The sequence below is a fragment of the Podarcis filfolensis genome, assembly GCF_964270895.1.
Source record: "Podarcis filfolensis genome assembly, chromosome: 15".
NCBI lineage: Eukaryota > Metazoa > Chordata > Lepidosauria > Squamata > Lacertidae > Podarcis > Podarcis filfolensis.
The window spans coordinates 3,871,876-3,893,144 of NC_139618.1; the positions used below are offsets into that span (position 1 = coordinate 3,871,876).

The window sequence follows — 21,269 nt, forward strand, 5'->3', positions numbered from 1 at the left end:
AAATGTAATGGATCCAGGAGCCTCTGCAGCCTGGGTTGCAGATTACACACAGAGTAAGACCTTCTGTATGAATGGGACTGAGTTTTGTGGCCCAGTTCTCCAGCTTGGTGGCATAGAAAAGTTTTTCAGCAGGCGTTGAAAGGTCAAAGCAGAAGGCTCCTGCTGAATCTCTGGTGGCAGAGTGTTCCACAGGACTGCTCTGTTAAGGCTCAGTTTTTTGTCGCTGTCTGAGGAACCTCGCTGGCACGGGGGGTGGGGGGGTGGGGGTGAGAGAGAGAGTGACCAGCATCGCTTCTACAAAGGATCTTGGATATCGAGCCGCGATGCAAGGAGTCAGGTGGTCCCAAAGTGCCCTGAATCTAAGTTGTTCAGGGCTTTGTCAATTAATACAAGGGCGTTGAGCATGTAGTTAAACTACGGAACTCACTGCCACAGGAAGCTGGGATGGCCACCAGCTTAGATGGCTTCAAACAGGGTGGAACGGATTCCCTCGGGAGGTGGTGGACTCTCCTTCCTTGGAGGTTTTTAAGCAGAGGTTGGGCGGCCATCTTGTCATGGATGCTTTAGCTGAGAGTCCTGCATCGCAGGGGGTTGGTCTAGATGACCCCCAGGGTCCCTTCCAACTCCACAATTCTGTGATTCTATGAGGTTTGGAGGAGGAAAATGCTATGGATGGCTACTAGCCACGATGGCTAGCCTCTGGCTCCTCAATCGGAGGCAGCAAATACTTTTGAATACCAGTTGCTGGAAACCACAGGACAGGAGAGGACTCTTGTGTTCGAATCCTGCTTGCTGGTCAGCCTGAAAGGATAATTAATAATAATAATAATAATAATAATAATAATAATAATAATAATAAATTTTATTTATACCCTGCCCTCCCCGGCCAGAGTCGGGCTCAGGGCGGCTTACATCAATAAAATTTCAGTAAAAACATAATAAGAAAAAATAAAAATAAAAATTTAAAATACAGGTTAAAATGCAATTTAAAATGGTGACCTAGTTGGGCCACTGGCCCAATCCTGCAAACTCTTCCAGCGCTCTCAGCGTGGCTTGGTAGTTGATGGGCAGCCAGCGAAGATATTTATCTTGGGAAGCAACCTTTTGAAAACCTTGTAAAACAAAGGAAGGTCGACTCAGGAACTCTGGCAGAGTGTGTAAACATCTGCCCAATAAGCTGCTCTTTCCTTCGCGTCAAATTTCAGCGGAGTTCGCCCTTCGTGCACTTTCCGTGCGAGGAAAAAGCAACACCCAGCCTTGCGTGAAAATGGATTGCGGCCACCCGTTAAGTATAGCCCTCTGGGCTGGGCTTGGCAAGGTTATAGGTTTGGGGGCTTCCTCTCTCCCACCCCCCCACCAGTCTAAAGTCCACAATTTTTCTTTCCCATCCCGCTCCGCTGCCTTCCCATCTGAAACCCCATTTAGTTTGCGAAGAGCAAGGCTTCCTTCACGCCCGACGGCACGGAGAAAGCATTTAAGTGCTTTTAAATTACCAAGGGAGGTGATGTTGAAATGACAGCTCACTGTCTGCAAAATAGTTTCCGCAGGGAGCTGATTTTTTATTTTATTTTTTTCATTTTTAAAATATCTCGCTTCTTTTTTCAATTTGCGATATTCTAAGGCAGGGGGCAAATATAGCTGGCTGGGTTGACAAGCTAAGCCACTACTCTCTTTTTATTTTATTTTTAATTATTTTGCTCTTCCCCGCCACCCCCAATAGTCAATTTAGCGGGAGAAGACGGGTGGGAAGGAATGAGGAAGGAAGCGATATTGCCTCAGGTAGAACCTACATCAAACCTTTTAAAGCACATTTCCCCCCCCTCCAAATCATCATGGGAACTGTAGTCTACCTTTCAGAGCTACAGTACCTGGCACACTTAACAAACTATACTTCCCAAGATTCGTGGCAGGGGGAGCTGCGTGCTTTAAATAAGGATTTCCCAAACTTGGGTCTTCAGCTGTTTGTGGACTACAGTTCCCATCATCCCTGACCACTGGTCCTGCTAGCTAGGGATGATGGGAGTTGTAGTCCCAAAGCAGCTGGAGGGCCAAGTTTGGGGAACCCTGCATTAAATGTGGATGATGGCAACGACTGCTAACAGAAGATTGTTACCTTCAAACCATGGTTGGTGGAAACACCGACCAACTGTGGTTAGTAGGAACCTAACTGTCAAGCTTTGTGGCTTAGGGCCCTCGTATTTATGGGACTGCTTCTCCTGGTATGCCCCGCAGAGGACCTTAAGGTCCATGAATAACCATAGTTTAGAGGTCCTGGGCCCCAAGGAAGTCAGATTATCCTCCACCAGGGCCAGGGCCTTTTCAGTGATGGCTCCGACCTGGTGGAATGCTCTGTCCCAGGAGACCAGGGCCCTGCAGGATTTAACCTCCTTCCATCGGGCCTGTAAGACAGAGCTATTCCGCCTGGCCTTTAATTTGAATTCAGCCTGATCTTTTATTTCCCTTCTCTTCCCTCCCCCTCCCCTTTTATGAAGATTACCTGCTCTGAGACCCCACAGCTAATTCTCCCCTGGCCTCCTCACTGGCCCAAGTAGGACCAATTCAGCCAGCTAGCCCTGGGGATTATCTGAAGCTTATTTCCCCTAAATTGATTTCTGAATTTTGAATTTTATTGTTTTTCATGTTTTTATACTGTATTTTATGCTGCTTTTCCAATTAAGTGTTTTAAGTTTGTTGTTAGCCGCCCTGAGCCCGGTTTTTGAACAGGGAAGGGCAGGGTATAAATAAAAAATTATTATTATTATTATTATTATTATTATTATTATTTTCTTTGCTATATTTCCACCCCACTTTTCAGACAAATATTGCCTCTCAGTGGTTTGAGAGAGAGAGAAGGGTCTCGTCATAGGTTTTATCAACTAAGAAGGCAAGACCCACAAGAAACGGGGAGCGGAGGAGGGAAATGATGTTTTCTTCCCCAGATGTGCAGAGCTCAGGTTTAAGCAACGGTGCCCAGTTTGAGCCAGTCTGGTCTTCCTTTGCTGGTTCCTCACTGGTACGGCATCACCCTTTCAGGCAGGAGGTTCCAGGTCCAACCCCCAATGGCAGCTCCATGTGGGGCTGGGGGAAAAGCTCCCTGCCTGAAACCGTGGCAAGGTGCTGCTGCCAGTCAGTGTTGACAGTACCGACCTAGATGGACTAGTGTTTTGACTTGGTCCAAAGCCCAGCTCCCTACGTTCTGAAAACTAGAAAGAAGAAGACAGTGGAGATATCCCAAATTTAAGTTCCAAGGGGGCAGCCGGATTAGTTTCGTCTGACCCACATCCATCAGGTTGGCTGATCTTTGGTTCAGTGGTAGATCACCTGCTTTCCATGCAGAAGGTTGTGTGTTCAGGATCCGGCAGGTAGGTCTGGGAAGTGTCTCCAAACTCCAGAGAGCAGCTTCCAGTCAGTGCAGGCAATACTGAGCTGGTAGATTTGAATCGGCATAAGGCATCTTCCTGCGTTCCTATTGAAACCAGCCCTGAACTTAGAACAGGGGTAGGCAACCTAAGGCCCAGGGGCCGGATGCGGCCCAATCGCCTTCTTAATCCGGCCCGCGGATGGACTGGGAATCAGCATGTTTTTACATGAGTAGAATGTGTGCTTTTATTTAAAATGCATCTCTGGGTTATTTGTGGGGCACAGGAATCCGTTCCAAAATATAGTCCGGCCCACCACATGTTCTGAGGGATGGAAAAGGTTGCTGACCCCTGACTTAGAACCATGAGGTCTGGAAACTTGCTTTGGTTCACAAAGAAGGGCTGCAGCTCGGTGGCTGTTCCTTCTTTCGGCTGATAGATGGGGATTTATTCTCCACATGTCAAAATTAAGAATTTTGTGGCGATTTGAGGGGACACTTCTTTCTTCTTAGCATCCTTTAAAGTACCTGCAAATAACCCCCACCTTGCAAAACTCTCTCCCCCTTTTCTCCTCCTCCGCCTGAGAGCCAAAGCGAAGCAAAACGGTTTTTGTTTCCTGGGTGATATGGCTGAAAAGCAGGAGGGAATTTCTTATTTCGAGGGCTTCTAGAATTCCACAGGTGCCCATCAGGGGGCAGCACTTGACTGTTACAGGCCTAAGCTGTAGACTTGAATCCCCGCAGGGAGAGAAACAGCAGCGATTTATTTCCTCCCCTTAAGTAAGAGAGCAATCCTGGACTTCTCATGTTTGGGTCTAGCACAGGGCAGGAGTGGGGGACTTTTTTTCTGTCTTGAGGGCCACGTCCCCTTCCTCGTAACCTCCTGGGGGCTGCACGCCAGAGGCAAAAGTGAGCAGAGTAATAAACGTAAATTTTAAAACACACAGCGGTGTAGGTGATGAGATTCCTGCTCAGAGTAGACCCATTGAATGGGCAGAAGTTGGCCATGTCCATAATTTCAATGGGCCTACTCTGAGTAGCAGTGGCCTTGGATTTTCCCCATGTGCCCCCTCTCTTCCAGGCGAGGAACAGGCATTTTCAGCCAGGCGAAAACACTCGAGGAGAGTGGGGATCGGGACCAGGGGGGCGTGGCCTGAGAAGAAGGGGAGGGGCTTCCCAAGTGTGCCAAGGGCGTGATAAAGAGGGCTAGAAGGCTTCAAGCCCGGACGTTCTTCAGCCTTGCTCTTAAGAACAAAGGAGCTGGATATTTTTTAGCCTGCGCAAGAGGAGGCTGAGAGGAGATAGGAGAGTCATCTTCCAGTATATAAAGGGCTGTCGCATGGAAGACGGAGCAAGCTTGTTTTTTCCTGTTCCAGACAGTAGGGCCTAAACCATCGGTAGGCAAACTAAGGCCCGGGGGCCGGATCCGGCCCAATCGCCTTCTCAATCCGGCCCACGGACGGTCCAGGAATCAGCGTGTTTTTACATGAGTAGAATGTGTCCTTTTATTTAAAATGCATCTCTGGGTTATTTGTGGGGCACAGGGATTCATTCATTATTTTTTTTTCTTTTCAAAATATAGTCCGGCCCCCCATAAGGTCTGAGGTAGGGCGGACCGGCCCCCTGCTGAAAAAGTTTGCTGACCCCTGCCCTGAACCAATGGATTTAAATGACAAGGAAGGAGAATCTCACTAAATTTTAGGAAGAACAGTGCAATGGACATCCTCTGTCAGGGATTCTCAAGCTGCGATTCCCGCATTGCAGGGGTTGGGCTCATAGCTGTCAACATTTCCCTTTTTTTAAGGGAAATTCCCTTATTCCGAATAGGATTCCTCGCAAGAAAAGGGAAAAGTTGACAGCTATGGTTGACACTACAATTCTATGCGGCTTCTCCGGGGAAAACCTGTACGTGTTTTTAATGGGTTAACCAGCCTTCTCGATGGCGATCAATGGCCGCTAGCACCACCTGCGGCTCTTGCAGTTCAATTGGGCACCTTAATTCTCTTCCCCCTCTCGCCACCAGCAGCACCATGAGGGAGTATTGCCGTTCCCTCATTAGGAGAATTGATTTTATATCGAGCACCGGCTGTTTATCCCCTGGCCGAACCTGCCTGCTACATCTCTCTCTCTCTGTTTTTGAAATGTTTACCCATCTCATGCCCTGTGGGTTTGTTCCTCCCACCCCTCTTGTGTCTGGGGAGAGTTGGTCAACCGCTCAGCCACCCTCCCCAATCTGAGGTCCTACGACCTGCAAGCAGGTGCCCAGAAACGGTGATCCATTTCCAAAGGGATGCTGCCTCCCTCTTCAGAACTGTGGGACGCCCCCCTCTGGTGGGCTTGGAAATTGCAGCAGCGCAGCTTGGCACCTGCGGCGGACGGTTAGGAGCCGCCATTTTGATTTCCCACAATGCTCCGGGTCAAGAGTTGCCAACGTGGCGCTTGCTGAACCAGCAAAAAGCTCGCTAAGGCCGCCTTTTGATACCTGATAGGGAGCCCCCCACCCTCAATTTTGTGATCTTTTCTCCTTTTCTGCTCTTTAAGATACCGCAAGCATTACAACATGCCCAACGTGGCAGCCATTTTGTATTGGGCCCCTCTCCCCGCAGCAGCCATTTTGTGACTGTCCCCCACCATAGCTATCAATGTTTCCCTTTTTTAAGGGAAATTCCCTTATTCCGAATAGGAATTTCCCTTAAAAAAAGGGAAATGTTGACAGCTATGGCCCCCGTGGAGCTCTCTCAGCATTTCCCAGTGGAGCAGTGCACCATGGGGAATTTAAATGGCAGGTCTCCTAGATCCTGTTGTTTGTTTGCTTCTTTCCTTCACGGGGAGGGTGGTGTTGGCGTTGGGCTCCTTCGGCCTTTCTAATGGTTCCCACCCCAATCCCTGTGTCGTCTTTCCCCCCCAGAAAGTCTGCACCAAATGTGGGATTGAAACCCTGAGCGCCCAGAAGCGGCCCGTCTGGTTCTGCAAGATTTGCAGCGAGCAGAGAGAGGTGAGTCCATGGTGGCAGGATTTCTGCTTTGCAGTATCAAATGTCTGCTTCTTCAGGAAAGACTCCAATAATAATCAGAGGGGGGCAGAAAAACCACCGAGTTTTTGGGTCAGTAGTTTCTGCCTGCCTCCTTCATCCACACACCAAGGTGGTCTTGAGTATCATGCTTTAGGTTTGAAAGGGTCAGTCTGGATGATGCCCAGGGGTCCCTTCCAAACCTGTGATCCTGTATCCTGAGAGCCGGTTTGGTGCAGCAGTGAGACTCAGACTAGGACCCGGGAGACCAAGGTTCAAATTCCCACTCAGCCAATATCTTGAGAGCATCAGACTGACTTATCCCAGCAATAGAATGTTGCCACATTAAACTTAGATTGCAGGTGAGGAACAAAACACACAAAACACTTCCTGCGAAGAGAGACAAGTGTTGCTTTTGGTTTTGCACCTTCATTTTTTAACCGTTGTGTGAAGGATCTATTGCTTTGCCCTCCCTCCGTTAACTGAGTTTAATCTTCATTTTTCTTGTTTAATTTATTTATTGTTATATCTATATCCCACTTTTCCTCAAAGTAAAGGAAATCAAGTTTGCAAGCATGGTTTCCCTCTCTCCCCCTTTCACCCTCACAACAATCCTGCGATGTAGATTAGGCCAAGAGGCTCAAGAGGAGATCCTTAGGCCCAAGGATCTCCAAAGGAGCTTCATGGCTAAGTGGGGATTTGAACCCTGGTCTCCCAGTTCTTTAGTCGTGTCCACTACTGGGAAAACCATAGCTTTAACTATACGGACCTTTGTTGGCAAGGTGATGTCTCTGCTTTTTAAGATGCTGTCTAGGTTTGTCATTGCTTTCCTCCCAAGAAGCAGGCGTCTTTTAATTTCGTGGCTGCTGTCACCATCTGCAGTGATCACGGAGCCCAAGAAAGTAAAATCTCTCACTGCCTCCATTTCTTCCCCTTCTAGAGAGGAAACCTCATTCCTCAAAGCTTTATAAAGAGTGCAAGCTAGAAGCACAGGAACTCCTGACTCAATACTGCCATCTCCACATGGACATAACTATTTTCCCCAGAGGTGAAGGCAGTATATTCAATCTTGTGAAAGTGAAAGCACGTCTGTATTTTGGAATTGTTAAATTTTGCAAATAGGGTGCCAAAGTGTTAAAATGACTAAGTGGAAAATGGCTCACTGGCTGATCTCGGCCCAAGTGACCTCGCTGGGCTGTTGTGAGGAGGGGGAGAATATGTTTGCCTCCTTCCACCCTTCTGTGGGTGGTATACAAATGTGAGGAATGAGAAATAGTTGAGCAATAAAAGCAGAGTAAGACGTTTTCAAAATGTCTCCCTTCATCAGTGCCCTTATGCAGGAAAAGCAGTCGCTTCCTTTACCTTCTGACAGGGCCGGCACTGTTTTGGATGGGGTGCCTTGCTCAGCCCCTGTGAAGCTTGACGACGTGACGCTGTTTAAACACCAGCCTTTTAACATGAAAAATCTGTCCGGTTTGAGGCTTGTGCAGGGCCAGGAATGATTTATTTGAAGCCTGATCACCTCCTGCTCGCAGCAGACTAGGAACGGGCAGATATGTCAATTTCAGTTTCCGTCATATTTCCAATCTTCAGCTCTCCACATTTCTGCACCAGTTTCCAGTAAAAAAGAAAGCCCTCGTAAAAATTCAGCAATTTAGTGTGAGTTTCTCCTAATAGGCATGTTTGTCATTCGGTTTTGCCTAATATCCACTTTTGGTAAAGCAAGGGTGGGTAACAACAGCAACAGCAACATCAGACTCTTAATATCAGGGTTCAAGGTGGGTTCAAGCCTGAAAGATTCCTGCATTGTAGGGGTTGGACTAGATGACCCTTATTGTCCCTACCAACTCTGTGTTTCTAATAATAAACAATTGTTAATTGATTTCTGATTTTAACTTTTTTGTGGTTTCTGTTGTATGGTCTCATGCTTTATTGCTATAAACCACTTTGATATCCTTTTATGGCACAGTGGTAGATAAATATTTTTATAAATTAATTCTAATGATAATCATAATGTGCCATTTTATGCACGTTTTACCCTGGCAAATGCAATTTTATTTTTTTTGCACACCTTGTCTTGGCCAGACAGCAGCATTTCAAAATCCACAGGAGCGCAAATTCTGTTCACATGCTGGCAGTTCACATGCTTGTTTCAGGGCGTGTAGATTAAGTAAATTCTCGTTTCGGAATTAAACTGAACCGGATTTCTCTGAATTTCTGATGTCTTCTACATCGGAAGGTGCAGTAGGTGGACTTGCTTTACCTGCGTTTAGGAAATCAGCCTCTTCCCACCCACCCATCCCTGCCGCTCTGCAAGGCAGTCGTGTCGTGGAGCCAAGACAGATTGGTCCAAAGGATGTAATTGCAAAGTTCTGCTGGTGCATAATGAAAAGGACCGGGGTGCTTGTTTCATTTCCCCACTTGCCTCGTTTATCCTGCTGCCGCTTGACTTTTTCTTTTTTTGGGGGGGAGGTACAATTCTGTGCAGCCTCATTAATAATGGTGTGCGTGTTCTACATGCTAACCAAATGGGCCCGAGCCCATATGACATCTGTTAGCAAGCTGCTATTTGGTGTAATGAGAGAGAGAATGTATAAAATTACCTGGAGCTGTGCCCATGCTTGCTTCAATCACCAACCCCACCTGCCTCCACCTCCTGGCCAAACCATCCTCCCTGCCCTTAGAGTTGCTTCTCCACGGTCTGCCTAGACTGCCCACCTCAGTCTCCCTCTTCCGCCTTCTTTTTCCTCGCCCACCATCGCTGCTGCAGTGGCTCAACAGGTCTCAGAAGACTGTTAACACTCTCTAGGTTGCAGTGCCACCTGCTGGTGCCCAAAGAAACTACTGTGTGATGACAGCCTTATCTTTTTATTATATCAATGCCGTGCATTTCAAGCATAGCCATTTCAGCATGGGGTGCAGAATCAAGTCTTCTCAGAATCTCTTTCTTCCTTTTTAATAATCAGGTTTTCAAGAGAGGGGCTCAGCATACTTTAGGCTTGCGGGGTTGTTGTTTTTCCTGGACCCCACCAGTTGGAACCAAGGGCGAAACACATATGCTTGGAATGAAAGAATTCTTACCTTGGGGATTTGGTTTTGAGAACTGAACTGAGCTCATAGTCTGTCTACCGCTTCAGATGCAACCCCCACTGTACTTCACATCAGAAGTATAGTTCAGGAGAGAATTCGTTTTGTGTTGTCGCTCTTGAAACATTTGGGAGCCAGAAATCCTCATGGATCTACTTCAAGTGTCCCACAGGTTGAGCAGGAGATCCCAATACAGCTTCCTCCCACACCAGGCCTACTGGCAGCGGCAGGCATCGTGTTGGCCATGCCCACTTAACTGATGGGCACTACTAAATAAATAAATTTAAGTGCTGTGGCATCTGGGGGGGCAGCCCTGGGGACGGTTCATAGAATCACAGAATTGTAGAGTTGGAAGGGACCCCCAAAGGCCATCAAGTCTAACCTTCTGCAATGCAGGAATCTCGACTCAAGCATCCATGACGGAGGGACCCTCAACTTCTTTCTAAAAGCCTCCAGCTGAGGGAGTCCGTTCTGTGGCTCTTGCCCTCAGCAAGTTCTTCCTCATGTTTGGTTGGAATCTCCTTTCTTGTCTTTTGAATCCATTGGTTTGGAGCAAGAGAAAACAAGTTTGCCTATTATTATTTATTTAAATTTGGATACTCACCCTTCATCCGTAGATCTCAGAACGGTTCACAACATAAAAATACAGGATAAAAACAGATCTTCCATGTGACGGCCCTTCAGATATTTGACGACGGCAATCATGTCTTTCCTCTCCTCCAAGCTGAGCACCCCCAACTACCTCAGCCATTCCTCATAAACCCACAGGGCCTGAAATATTTCCAAACCTTCCGATTCCCTCCACCCCAAAAGCAGACCCACACTTCCTTGACTCGAAAAACCCGTCTCGTTCAGTTCACTGTTTGCTTTGTCGGAAGGCTCCAGTGAAACTGGGTTGGCTTTTTTGTCTCTAGATAGTGTTTCGTTTTCTCTTGCGCTCCCTTCCCCCCTCCCTCTCCTTTACCCAAAGCCGTGTATATTAAATGTGCGCTAATAAGCTCCCTTCATCGCAATCTCGCTATTAAAATCTAAATTGGAACGTGTGGCGAGCATTCTTGCGGGAAGCGCGAAGTCTTTATCGCTGTAGCCGGCCGCGTCTGCCGCTGGGGCGCCCTAATCTTCTCGCTCCGATTTTTCACACTCAAACGATCTTTTTCTCTCTGCTTGAGTCCCTCTTAGGCTGAATTTCTATAAGGAGGCAGCAGCCTCTCAGCAGCTTGTAATGCTTTTATTCCGTTTTTAATATTGTACTTTCATTTGCCCCTTCTATGCGGTTTTTACCAGAGAGCACTCAGGCCTATGTGTCTTTCGTAGGCCCTCTTGGGAGTGTCTAACTGCCTTGTGAGCTTGGATTTCTCATTGCGAGGTCCCAGTTATGAATGCCGGGGGGAGGGGGGGGCTATCCCATACAGCACAACCACATCATCCCACAATCTTGGAGGGCATTGGGCCGAACACTCCTGCAGTACAATATCCTGTCCTAAAGTTAGATTGCAGGTGAGGATCGTTTAAAAAATACTATTTGCAAAGATAAACGAGGGTTGCCAGAAAAGGGCTTTTTGGCTCTTGCAGACTTCATTTTCCCCCTCACCATTGTGCAAAGGATTGATTTGTTCTCCCTCCATTAATTTGGTTTAAGCTGCCCTTTATCAAGCTTGTCGTGTCAGCTTCAGAAAAGAGAGAGAGAGAAGAAAAATAGGTTGGAAGAGAAATTCTCATGCTGGACTTTGAATAGCTTGCTTTTCTGAACTGAAATTGGATGCTTTTGCTCTGAGCCCTTATTGCCACAAATGGTTTTGTTGTAAAAAGTTTTCCAAAACAGGTGCAAGACCCTCCTCTCATAAGTGTCTCTGCATGAGTCACTGTTCCAGGTGTCCCTCAGTTGGCAGAAAGCCATGATTCGTACAGAGACGCAAAGGGCAGACTCTTTTGTTTTTGAGGGCAGGCTGTTTCTCAGTTAAAAGGCAATTTCTCTCCTGCTGTTGATTGCCATGGTGATTTTCAGAGCAGGTTGTTTAAAATCAATATGTAATAGATCAATCTTGAATCCTAATTACGATTCCCTCCTCTCTTATATAAAGCGCATGAAGGATCTACCGCATCTTTACATTTATTTCATTACTTCTCTCGTTAATGCATTAATGCAAATAACTGTAAGCTTATATTACAACTCACTGTTAGCTTTTTAAAAATCTAATCATAATAAGAAAGCAATTGGTATTCAGATACAGACAACAACCCTGCGAGGTAGACTAGTCTGAGAGAGACAGTAATAATAATAATAATAATTAATAAGAATAAGAATAATTTATTATTTATACCCGCCCATCTGGCTGGGCCTCCCCAGCCGCTCTGGGCGGCTTCCATAAAAACCAAAAATACAATAAAATATCACACGTTAAAAACTTTCCTGAACAGGGCTGCCTTAAGATGTCTTCTGAATGTCAGGTAGTTGTTTATCGCTTTGACATCTGCTGGAAGGGCGTTCCACAGGGCGGGCGCCACTACTGAGAAGGCCCTCTGCCTGGTTCCCTGTAGCTTTGCTTCTCGTAACTTGCCCAAGGTCACCTAGTTTGCTTCATAGCCGAGGGGGGATTCGAACCCTGATCTCAGAGGCCCTAGTCCGATGCTCTAAGCACTACAGTGGCTTCCCAGTGGCATGGGATGAATAGGCAATTTCTGCACCCGGGTTGATTTCTGTCGGGATTCTCACAGGGCTGAGTGCTGTTCAATCAGTGGTTTCCCTGGGTTAGACGCTCAGTGCTTGTTCCGTTGTCCTCATTCTGTGTCCACAGGATCTTTGCAAGGGAGGAGGATGGAGAGAAAACCAGAACAAAGCAGCCCCACAGCCAGTACAGTGGTGCCTCGGGTTAAGTACTGTATTTTTTGCTCTATAAGACTCACTTTTTCCCCTCCTAAAAAGTAAGGGGAAATGTGTGTGCGTCTTATGGAGCGAATGAAGGCTGCGCAACTATCCCAGAAACCAGAACAGCAAGAGGGATCGCTGCTTTCGCTGCACAGCGATCCCTCTTGTAGTTCTGGCTTCTGAGATTCAGAATATTTTTCTTCTTGTTTTCCTCCTCCAAAAACTAGGTGCATCTTATGGTCTGGTGCGTCTTATAGAGCAAAATATACGGTACTTAATTCGTTCCGGAGGTCCGTTCTTAACCTGAAACGGTTCTTAACCTGAAGCACCACTTTAGCTAATGGGGCCTCCTGCTGCTGCCGCGCCGCCGGAGCAAGATTTCTGTTCTCATCCTGAAGCAAAGTTCTTAACCCGAGGTACTATTTCTGGGTTAGCGGAGTCTGTAACCTGAAGTGTATGTAACCTGAAGCATATGTAACCCGAGGTACCACTGTACATCCCTTGGGTCACCCCAGGAGGGTCCAGAGATCACCCCAATTATTTGCTCTCCTTCTCTCTAGGTTTGGAAGCGGTCCGGCGCCTGGTTCTACAAGGGCCTCCCCAAGTACATCTTGCCTTTGAAAAGCGGCGGCGGCAAAGCCTGCGAGCAGACCCCCAGGCCTCGTCACCTGGAGCCGCCAGCGATGGACCTTAAGGGGGTCTCCCCCCGTCATTCCTTCACCTGGGCCAGAGGAAGAGGTCAGTCCTTTCCTGGCTCTCTGTGACCTGACTACGGGGGGGTGGTGGGGTGGGGTGAAGACTTCTGGGGCTGCAACATGATTTTAAAAGAAATATTGCAGAAATAAGTGGTGGTGGTGGTGGAATCTTATAAGGGCAGTGTTGGAAAGCTACCCCAAGGATCATCCACGAGAGATGGCCTTGTAACATCTGCTTAAAAACCTCCATCGAAGGAGAGTCCGCCATGGATATTTTAGCGAGATTCCTGCACTGTAGGAACGTGGATTCTTGGAACTTGAATCCTAACCTCCTGAGCAGGAGAAAACAAGCTTGCTAACCACCTTCCATGGAGCAGCCCTTTAAATGTTTAGAGCCAGGGTGGTGTTTTTAGTTAGAGTGTCAGATTGGGACCTGGGAGATCTGGGTTCGAATCCCCCATCGGCCATTAAACTGACCGGGTGACCTTGGCCAATCACTGTCTCTCTCCATCTAGCCTACTTAACAGGGTTGTGGTGCGGATTAAATGAGGAGGGGGGAGTCCAGAATAGATTTAGCCAGTGCACAGGGGAGAGGGGAGGGAAAGAGAAGTCCTGTTGAGTAGCCAAAAGCTCTTGGGCTATGGGAGAAGCTTGGTTGGACACTGCCAGTTCTATTGGGGCAAATTGTTTGCAAATGCTAGGAGAGGGGCACACCTGAATGTTTGCAATTTTTTGTGCGGACTTAAAAAAAAAAAGCAAGCTCATAAACTGATCTGGAACCGAGAAAGCCTGGAGAAATGAAGAATAATAATAATAATAATAATAATAATAATAATAATAATAATAATAATAAAATTTATTTATATCCTGCCCTCCCCAGCCGAAGCCGGGCTCAGAGCGGCTAACATCAAATGTATAACACATTAACATAAAACCAGACAATCAATTAAAATACATCCTCAGATCAAATCAGGATCAGAATAAAATCCAATCAGATGGCAACCCGCAGATTAGGGATGGGGACCTTAAATGCTCATCAGGCCCAACTGTTTGTGCTGGGTCCTAGGCCGTATAGGGCTTTAAAGGTTAAAACCAGCACCTTAAACCTGATCCTGTACCCCACCGGGAGCCAGTGCAGCTGGTATAGCACCGGGTGAATGTGATCTCGCAGCGAGGACCCCATAAGGAGTCTCACCGCGGCATTCTGCACCCGCTGGAGTTTCTGGGTCAGTCTCAAGGGCAGCCCCACGTAGAGCGAGTTACAATAATCCAGTCTGGAGGTGACTGTCGCGTGGATCACAGTGGCTAGGTCAGGGCAAGAGAGGTAAGGAGCCAACTGCTTAGCTTGGCAGAGATGAAAAAATGCCGCCTTTGTTGTAGCTGCAATCTGCGCCTCCATGGAAAGGGAGGTGTCGAAGATTACACCCAAACTCTTAACGGACGGTGATGGCACTAATTGCGCCCCCGCAAGAGATGGGAGTTGCCCCCCCCAATCCCATATCGTCCCTTCCCAGCCAAAGGGCCTCTGTCTTCGAAGGTTTTAACTTCAACCGGCTCCCACATAACCATCCAGCCACAGCCACAGATAGGAGCTGAAATTGACAAATTTGTCCACCCCATATCATAGAATCATAGAATTGTAGAGCTGGAAGGGACTACAAGGGTCATCTAGTCCAACCCCCTGCAATGGAGGAATCTTTTGCCCAGCGTGGGGCTCACGCTCTACTGACTGAGCTATTCCCGTAATTTGGGGTATCTTTGGTGGGTGCTGATGCTATGGGTGTGCACTCTCACACAGCTGCATTGATGTGAGTATTTACGCTTCCTGGCTGTTGCCAGGGAAACCCCTCCCAGCCTTTTTCGGCACTTGATTTATGGCTGGAGGAAGTGCCTACAGCTCCGACAACCATTTTGCTGTGTTGACAGTCGTCCTCCGTCCCCTTTTTGCATCGACATGTGTTCGTGGGGACTATCCACTTCTTTGTCGCACAGAAACTCCTAGTGTGGTCTCCTGTATTTCTGAATATCCTCTTGCCACGTGAATTGCAATAGATGGAGAACCACCTATCGGTGCAGAATTTGTGCTAAGCAATTTGCTGTTGGGGCATGGCAGTGTTAAGAGTTGCCCTTCTTGGAGGAACCACTCTTTTTGGGTGTTTGCACAACCCGGGCATGCTCAGAGCAGCCACTCGAGAAAGCCAGAACAGTAACTCGTGCAGAGAGCTGGAACGCAGGTAGCCTGTGCTGTATCAGGAGTGATTCTATGCCCTGTGTAGGGATGGGAGTAGAATGATTTACTCCTAACAGAAGGTGATGGGAAGGAGGAATGGACAGACCAGTGACTCATACAGAGACACAGCAGCCTTTCTGGGCTTTCCAGAAGACTGGGGGGTTAAATGCAAACACCCCTAATTTCCAGTTCCTGAAACAATACGCAAACCAAAATGCACCAATCCTTCAAGATCCAAATAGCTCCAAATTTGGTGATGCCGTTCTCTACACGCACACAGTGTACAAAAACGCACGCTTTCTGGGAAATGGTTCTTAAAACATATATATTGGCAAAACAAATGCACTCTTTGGGGAAGTTCCACTGAAAAATGCAGAGAGCTCCTTGGAGGAAAAAAAGGGGGTGGGATATAAATGCAATGCGGTGACTTCATCCCCTATTTTCATATTTTCTTTGCTCCAGCTTCAGACAGGAGCTGTTGCTCAGCTGGGGCTCACCCTTGGGCTTTGAGGCCTTCTGCAAGGATACTGGGATTGTCTATCCGTTGTCAAATGGCCTTGCCGTAAAAAAAGGAAAAAGACAATTCTGTCTCCTCTCCTCTTCTCCCCTACCTGATCTCGCCATCAAACAGCTGGCAGCTAAATTAGTTCCCTCCTCACATGGTGTTTAAATAGAAGAAGTGGTTGCAGTTTTCTTTTTTCTCCTTTTGTTTTTTTTGCTGCAAAGTGGGAATAATTTACCAATTCAAATCACACCCTTAGATTTGTGTCAGCGAAATTGAGCCTCCTTCGTTTTTATCGCTCTCTCTTCCTCTGTCTCCCTTTCGTTGAGCTTGCAGAAACAGCAAAAAGTGAAATAACATTTAATGAGACTCGTGTTTGGCACGATCCGCTGTTGGGTTTTAGATTGCTTGCTTTAATAGCAGCAACATAACGAAACAAAAAACCTGTCGCAAATGACCAGAACCTTACTCGGAAAGTCACTACGTGCTTCCTTGTTCAAAATCCACAGCATAAGACCCTCAGATCTGAACATATTTGGTCTTGAGGTTCTGGAGCGAAAGAACAAAGAAGTCGATCCCTTCTCCATCAGGATCTGTGAGATCCAATGAAGCCGATTGTTTGAAGATTCCCAATGGGGCATCTGGTTGGCCACTGGCCTGATCCAGCAGCCTAGTCTTCTGCTCTTACATAGTTTTAATCTTGCAGCTAGCAAGCTCAAAACCTTTTAATTTCCAGGTGTCTCTCCCCCCCAAAATATGTTATTATAGGAGTTGCTTCTGAACAACTCCTGAGAAATGTCACAAGAACATTTGGGTCTTATGAACACTGGTTCTCAAAAGACCCGCACTGGTTGCCCGTGTGCTTCGGAGTCTATCTCTAGGGTCTTCCGCTGGCAGACAAAACCCTAAGTGAGCTGAGCACCAAATATCCCATGTAGATCTGCCTGGGGGTTGAAATCTCCCTGCAATTCATTGAGCCAGTACTGCATGACAGGGCCTTCTCTGTCGTGGCTCCCGGGTTATGGAATGCCTCTGAGTAGTGTCTGTCTTCAAAGCTGCATGCATATCTCAACACCCAGACAAGATATATTATAAGCTACGTCTTGTACAACAAAAGATTTACAACAAAGATGTACAACAAAAGAGTTTATTGGACTCCATCACGATTGCATAAACATGGTCTATTGACGACAACGTGTTGTTGGAGATGCAGTAAGGACAATGCTTCTTTGAAACGTATGGTTTACATGGTGGTCAGCGTTAGCAAATATCTGGAGAAAAATACTAGGAGGTATAAGAACTATTGTGGGGAAGGAGTTACAATTTTTGGAAAGTAACTATAGGATAAAAATATGACCTCCTTTGATCAATGGATAGACGACATGACAACTCTTGTAACCTATGAACAGATCGCTTTCAGACGAAAATTATGCATGGACAAATTTAATATTTGGAAAGTATTTATCAAAACCATAGTAACTCATGAAGTGAGGGATATAATAAGTCTTATCTATTTACATATATATTACATAGTTCTGCAACCCTAATTACATTTTAATGTTACTTCGTTATTGTTGTTATCCTGCTTTCTTTTGTTTCTTTCCCTCCTCTTCTTTCTTCTTATTTACTTCAGTTAACTGTAAAACTTTCAATAAAATATAAATAAATGAAAAAACCCCAAAACACCCAGTTTAGATGTGCCTTTCCACACAGACATTTGGGGGAGTTGAGGATTGAATCTGAATATCCCTCTCACTGCAGCAGGCTTGCCATTTCTGACTAGTGTTGATTCAGTTTATAATTTATGGCCGGATCTTCCCCCCTCCTCCCCATCCGCCTTGCATTTCTGTCTCCCTACAGTGGTCTCTAGTGATAGTGACAGCGACTCTGAGTTCAGCTCGTCGAGTCTGGACGACCGGTCTTTGCTCGCAGGATCGAAGGGTTTCAAGATCAGACAACACCGAGCTGAATCTGGTGAGGAAAGCAACTTCTTGTGTCACTGAGGGCTCCTTCAGTATTGCAGTATTATTAATTATTACTAAGATTTTATTAAATGTACAGTGGTACCTTGGTTCTCAAACTTAATCTGTTCCAGAAGTCCGTTCCAAAACCAGAGCGTTCCAAAACCAAGCACGCTTTCCCATAGAACGTAAGGCAAAACAGATTAATCCATTCCAGACTTTTAAAAACAACCCCTAAAACAGCAATTTAACATTAATTTTACTATCTAATGAGACCATTGATCCATAAAATGAAAGCAATAATCAATGTACTGTACTATTAAATAAATAAGAAGGCATTGTAGATGATAAAACTTAATTTTTTTTTTTCTTACCTGCACTGATGATAGTCATTGTTTGGATGGGGGGCTTTTATCCATTTCCGCAGTCACACAATCAATCAGTCGGTAGCTGAACTGGGTTCCACACAGTCACAAAAACAAATTAACTGAAAAAGCCTCAAAAACAAAAACGCAGTATAAATAGCAAAAACAAAAGCGCCAAACTTAATCTGTTCCAGAAGTCCGTTTGACTTCCAAAATGTTCGAAAACCAAGGCACAGCTTCTGATTGGTGCAAGCGCCCCGGAAACAGTAGCCAACAGCCACATCGGACATTCAGCTTCCGAAAAACGTTCGAAAACTGGAACACTTACTTCTGGGTTTTCGGTGTTTGAGCACCCAGGTACCACGGTGTATACATTTGCAGGAACACTTTGTACAAGTTTCTGAGGCACAGGGGCAGAGCCTTTTTCACCCAGAGGGCCACAGAACCTTCTGGGGGGCCACTTGCCAGTGGTGGGCGGGGCCAGAGGCAAAAGTGGGAGGGGCAACTGATGCAAATTTTTACCTGTGTACAGGCAAGTTTCTGCACACTCTCACCCCCCCCTCTATCCTTCCACCCAGGCATGCAAAGAGGAACGATCAGAGCTCAAGGACACACTTCCCACCACTCAAGGAAGGGGTGAAGTCGGGTTGGTGAGGGGTGTGGCCTGGGGAGAGAAAGGGGTGTGGCTGAAGAGAAGGCGTGGCTTGGGGGAGGGCCAGGCAGAGAGATTTAGAGCGCTGCATTTGGTTCTCAGGTCAGCACAGACCATCTTAAGGGGCTGGAAGGCCAGGAGGAATGGCAGCAATCTTTGAAACACTAATTTGGCTCAGGTTTCAAAACCCAGTGTCTTGGTGTCTTGGTTGGAGCTCCGACCCAGGGTTCAAATCCACACTCAGCCATGAAGCTCACTGCCTAACCTACCCCCCAGTGTTGCTGTGGGGATTAAATGAGGAAGGGGAGAACCACATGTGCACCATCTTCAGCTCCTTGGAGAAAAAGGCGGGATATAAATGCACTAAATAAATATAAAAGAAATAAAAACGCAGCGTGGTTTTGCGGGGAGGGCCTTCCATTTGAAAAAAAAAAGTTAAAAATGGTAGCGGTCACACCCTGCTCCCTGTTAATACATAAAAGCCTCTTTTCAGGAACGTGTTTATTTGACTTCACTGCGCCGTAGAGAAATTGATCTTCGCAAGACTCCTCTTAATAAAGTCACGCTGGTTTTTTTAAGGCCGTAATATTATTTTGCGCAGCAGCAGATTTTAATCTGTGACATACTTTGGCATTGACTGATTATTGTTCCAAGGTTTCTTGAGCGGCTGCCTCTGCATGATAGATCGTTTCAAATCATTTTATAGGGAAAGGGGCTGGCTTGCTATTGACAGATAACGTCCTTGCGTACATTTTCTTAAAATGGATGCATGGGGGAATAAGCACCCGTAGCAAATGTTTCTGCAAAAACATTTCCCCCCCTTTCGGTTAGCTTTTGTTTTCCTTACCTTGATGAAGAGCTCCTGTTGCTCTAAGTGCATGAGGGTGGTTTTCTAAGGGGGGGGTAGTGTGTGTGTGTGTGTGTGTGTGTGTGTGCTGGGAGAAACACAGCTCTGTAATAGAGATCACCTGCTTGGCATGTTGAAGGTCTCAGGTTTTCTCCCCCATGACATCTCCAGGCAGCTCCGGAATGTGGAACCATAAACCCTGGAGAGTCGTCGCCCATCACGGTTGACAATACTGTGCTAGTGGTCTGGCTCAGGATAAGGCAGCTTCCAATTTCAACCAGCCCTTTGTTCAGAACCATGAGGACTGGAACCTTGCTTTAAATTCACAGGAAAGGGCTGCAGCTCTGCGTGGCATGCACAAGGTCCCAGGGTTCAATCCTCAGCATCCCCAGGTAGAGCTGAAACTGACCGTCCATCCTGAACTCAATGGAGTTGCAGTTGATAGGGGTAAAGTAGTGTCATGTGGGGGGACGTGGGTGGCGCTGTGGGTTAAACCACAGAGCCTAGGACTTGCCGATCAGAAGGTTGGCGGTTTGAATCCCCGTGACGGGGTGAGCTCCCGTTGCTCGGTCCCTGCTCCTGCCAACCTAGCAGTTCAAAAGCACGTCAAAGTGCAAGTAGATAAATAGGTACCGCTCCAGTGGGAAGGTAAACGGCGTTTCCGTGCGCTGCTCTGGTTTGCCAGAAGCGGCTTAGTCCTGCTGGCCACATGACCTGGAAGCTGTACGCCGGCTCCCTCGGCCAATAAAGCGAGATGAGCGCCGCAACCCCAGAGTCGGCCACGACTGGACCTAATAGTCAGGGGTCCCTTTACATTTACCTAGTGTCATGTGGGACTTAACTGTCAAAGAGCGAGTTGGCAGTAAATCACACTGATCAAAGTTGGAGTTAACTCTTTATTAGCAAAAACACAACTTGCACAGACTTGGCTGAGTGTCTGGCCTTAATGAGCACAGCAGCTCATCCCTGGTAGGTCTGGCCCCATGGAACAGTTGCTGAGACTGAAAGTCCCTCCCCACAAAGCTGTCCTAAGTCCCCTCCTCCCCAGGGTTTCCCCCCAAGCAATCAGAGACTGTGCTTGCATAATGCTAACTTGTCCTCCACCCTTTTCATGCCTCTCCTGGTTCTGGGAGAACAGCGGGGAGGGGAGCTTGTTGCAGCAGGAGGGGGAGACCCCTGTGACTCTTCACCAGCCTGACTCATCTCTGCCTCTTGGCCTCTCCTGCTCCAGCTTCTACCTCTGATTCTGGACTTTTCTCTGCCACAGACTCTCCCAGCTCACTGAGCCCTGTTCCCCTTCAGCTTCCAGCCCCTCCTCTTCCCAGTCTTCTCCCTCTGACCACTCATCGTGGGTCTTCTTCTCCTGGGGGGTTCCCCAGTTGGTGCCTCCCACCCCATTCCTCTACATCCAACCAGTCCATGTCACTAACCATCAACCCCCCACCCCAATTGTTGTGTGTAAGGCCACCAGAAGGGGGTGGCTGCTGGATATTTAGGTATAGTTTTGAATGAGGTTTCACAAACCAGGACAGATAACCCAAAAGTATAAACATCCTCCAACAATTGTCAGCATGAGAACAAACAATTAGCATGAAGGCAGAATGATTCTAGTAGTGACCAGTGCAGGACTCCATAGAAAAACTTAGTGTTTCCGTCCTTGCTGAGGGTCTTCTTGGTAGTGGCACCCACCCTGTGG

General features: G+C 47.0%; 1 protein-coding gene across 2 annotated transcripts in view; it reads left to right on the forward strand.

Moving 5' to 3' along the window:
- Positions 1-21,269, forward strand: part of RPH3AL (rabphilin 3A like (without C2 domains)) — a 51,174-nt gene that overhangs the window by 22,661 nt on the left and 7,244 nt on the right. For both annotated transcript variants that reach the window (XM_083587969.1, XM_083587968.1), the window contains exons 5-7: positions 6,267-6,353; positions 12,882-13,059; positions 17,609-17,722. In XM_083587969.1, coding sequence (XP_083444095.1) covers positions 6,267-6,353; positions 12,882-13,059; positions 17,609-17,722 — 379 coding nt within the window. The remainder of the gene's footprint in view (positions 1-6,266; positions 6,354-12,881; positions 13,060-17,608; positions 17,723-21,269) is intronic.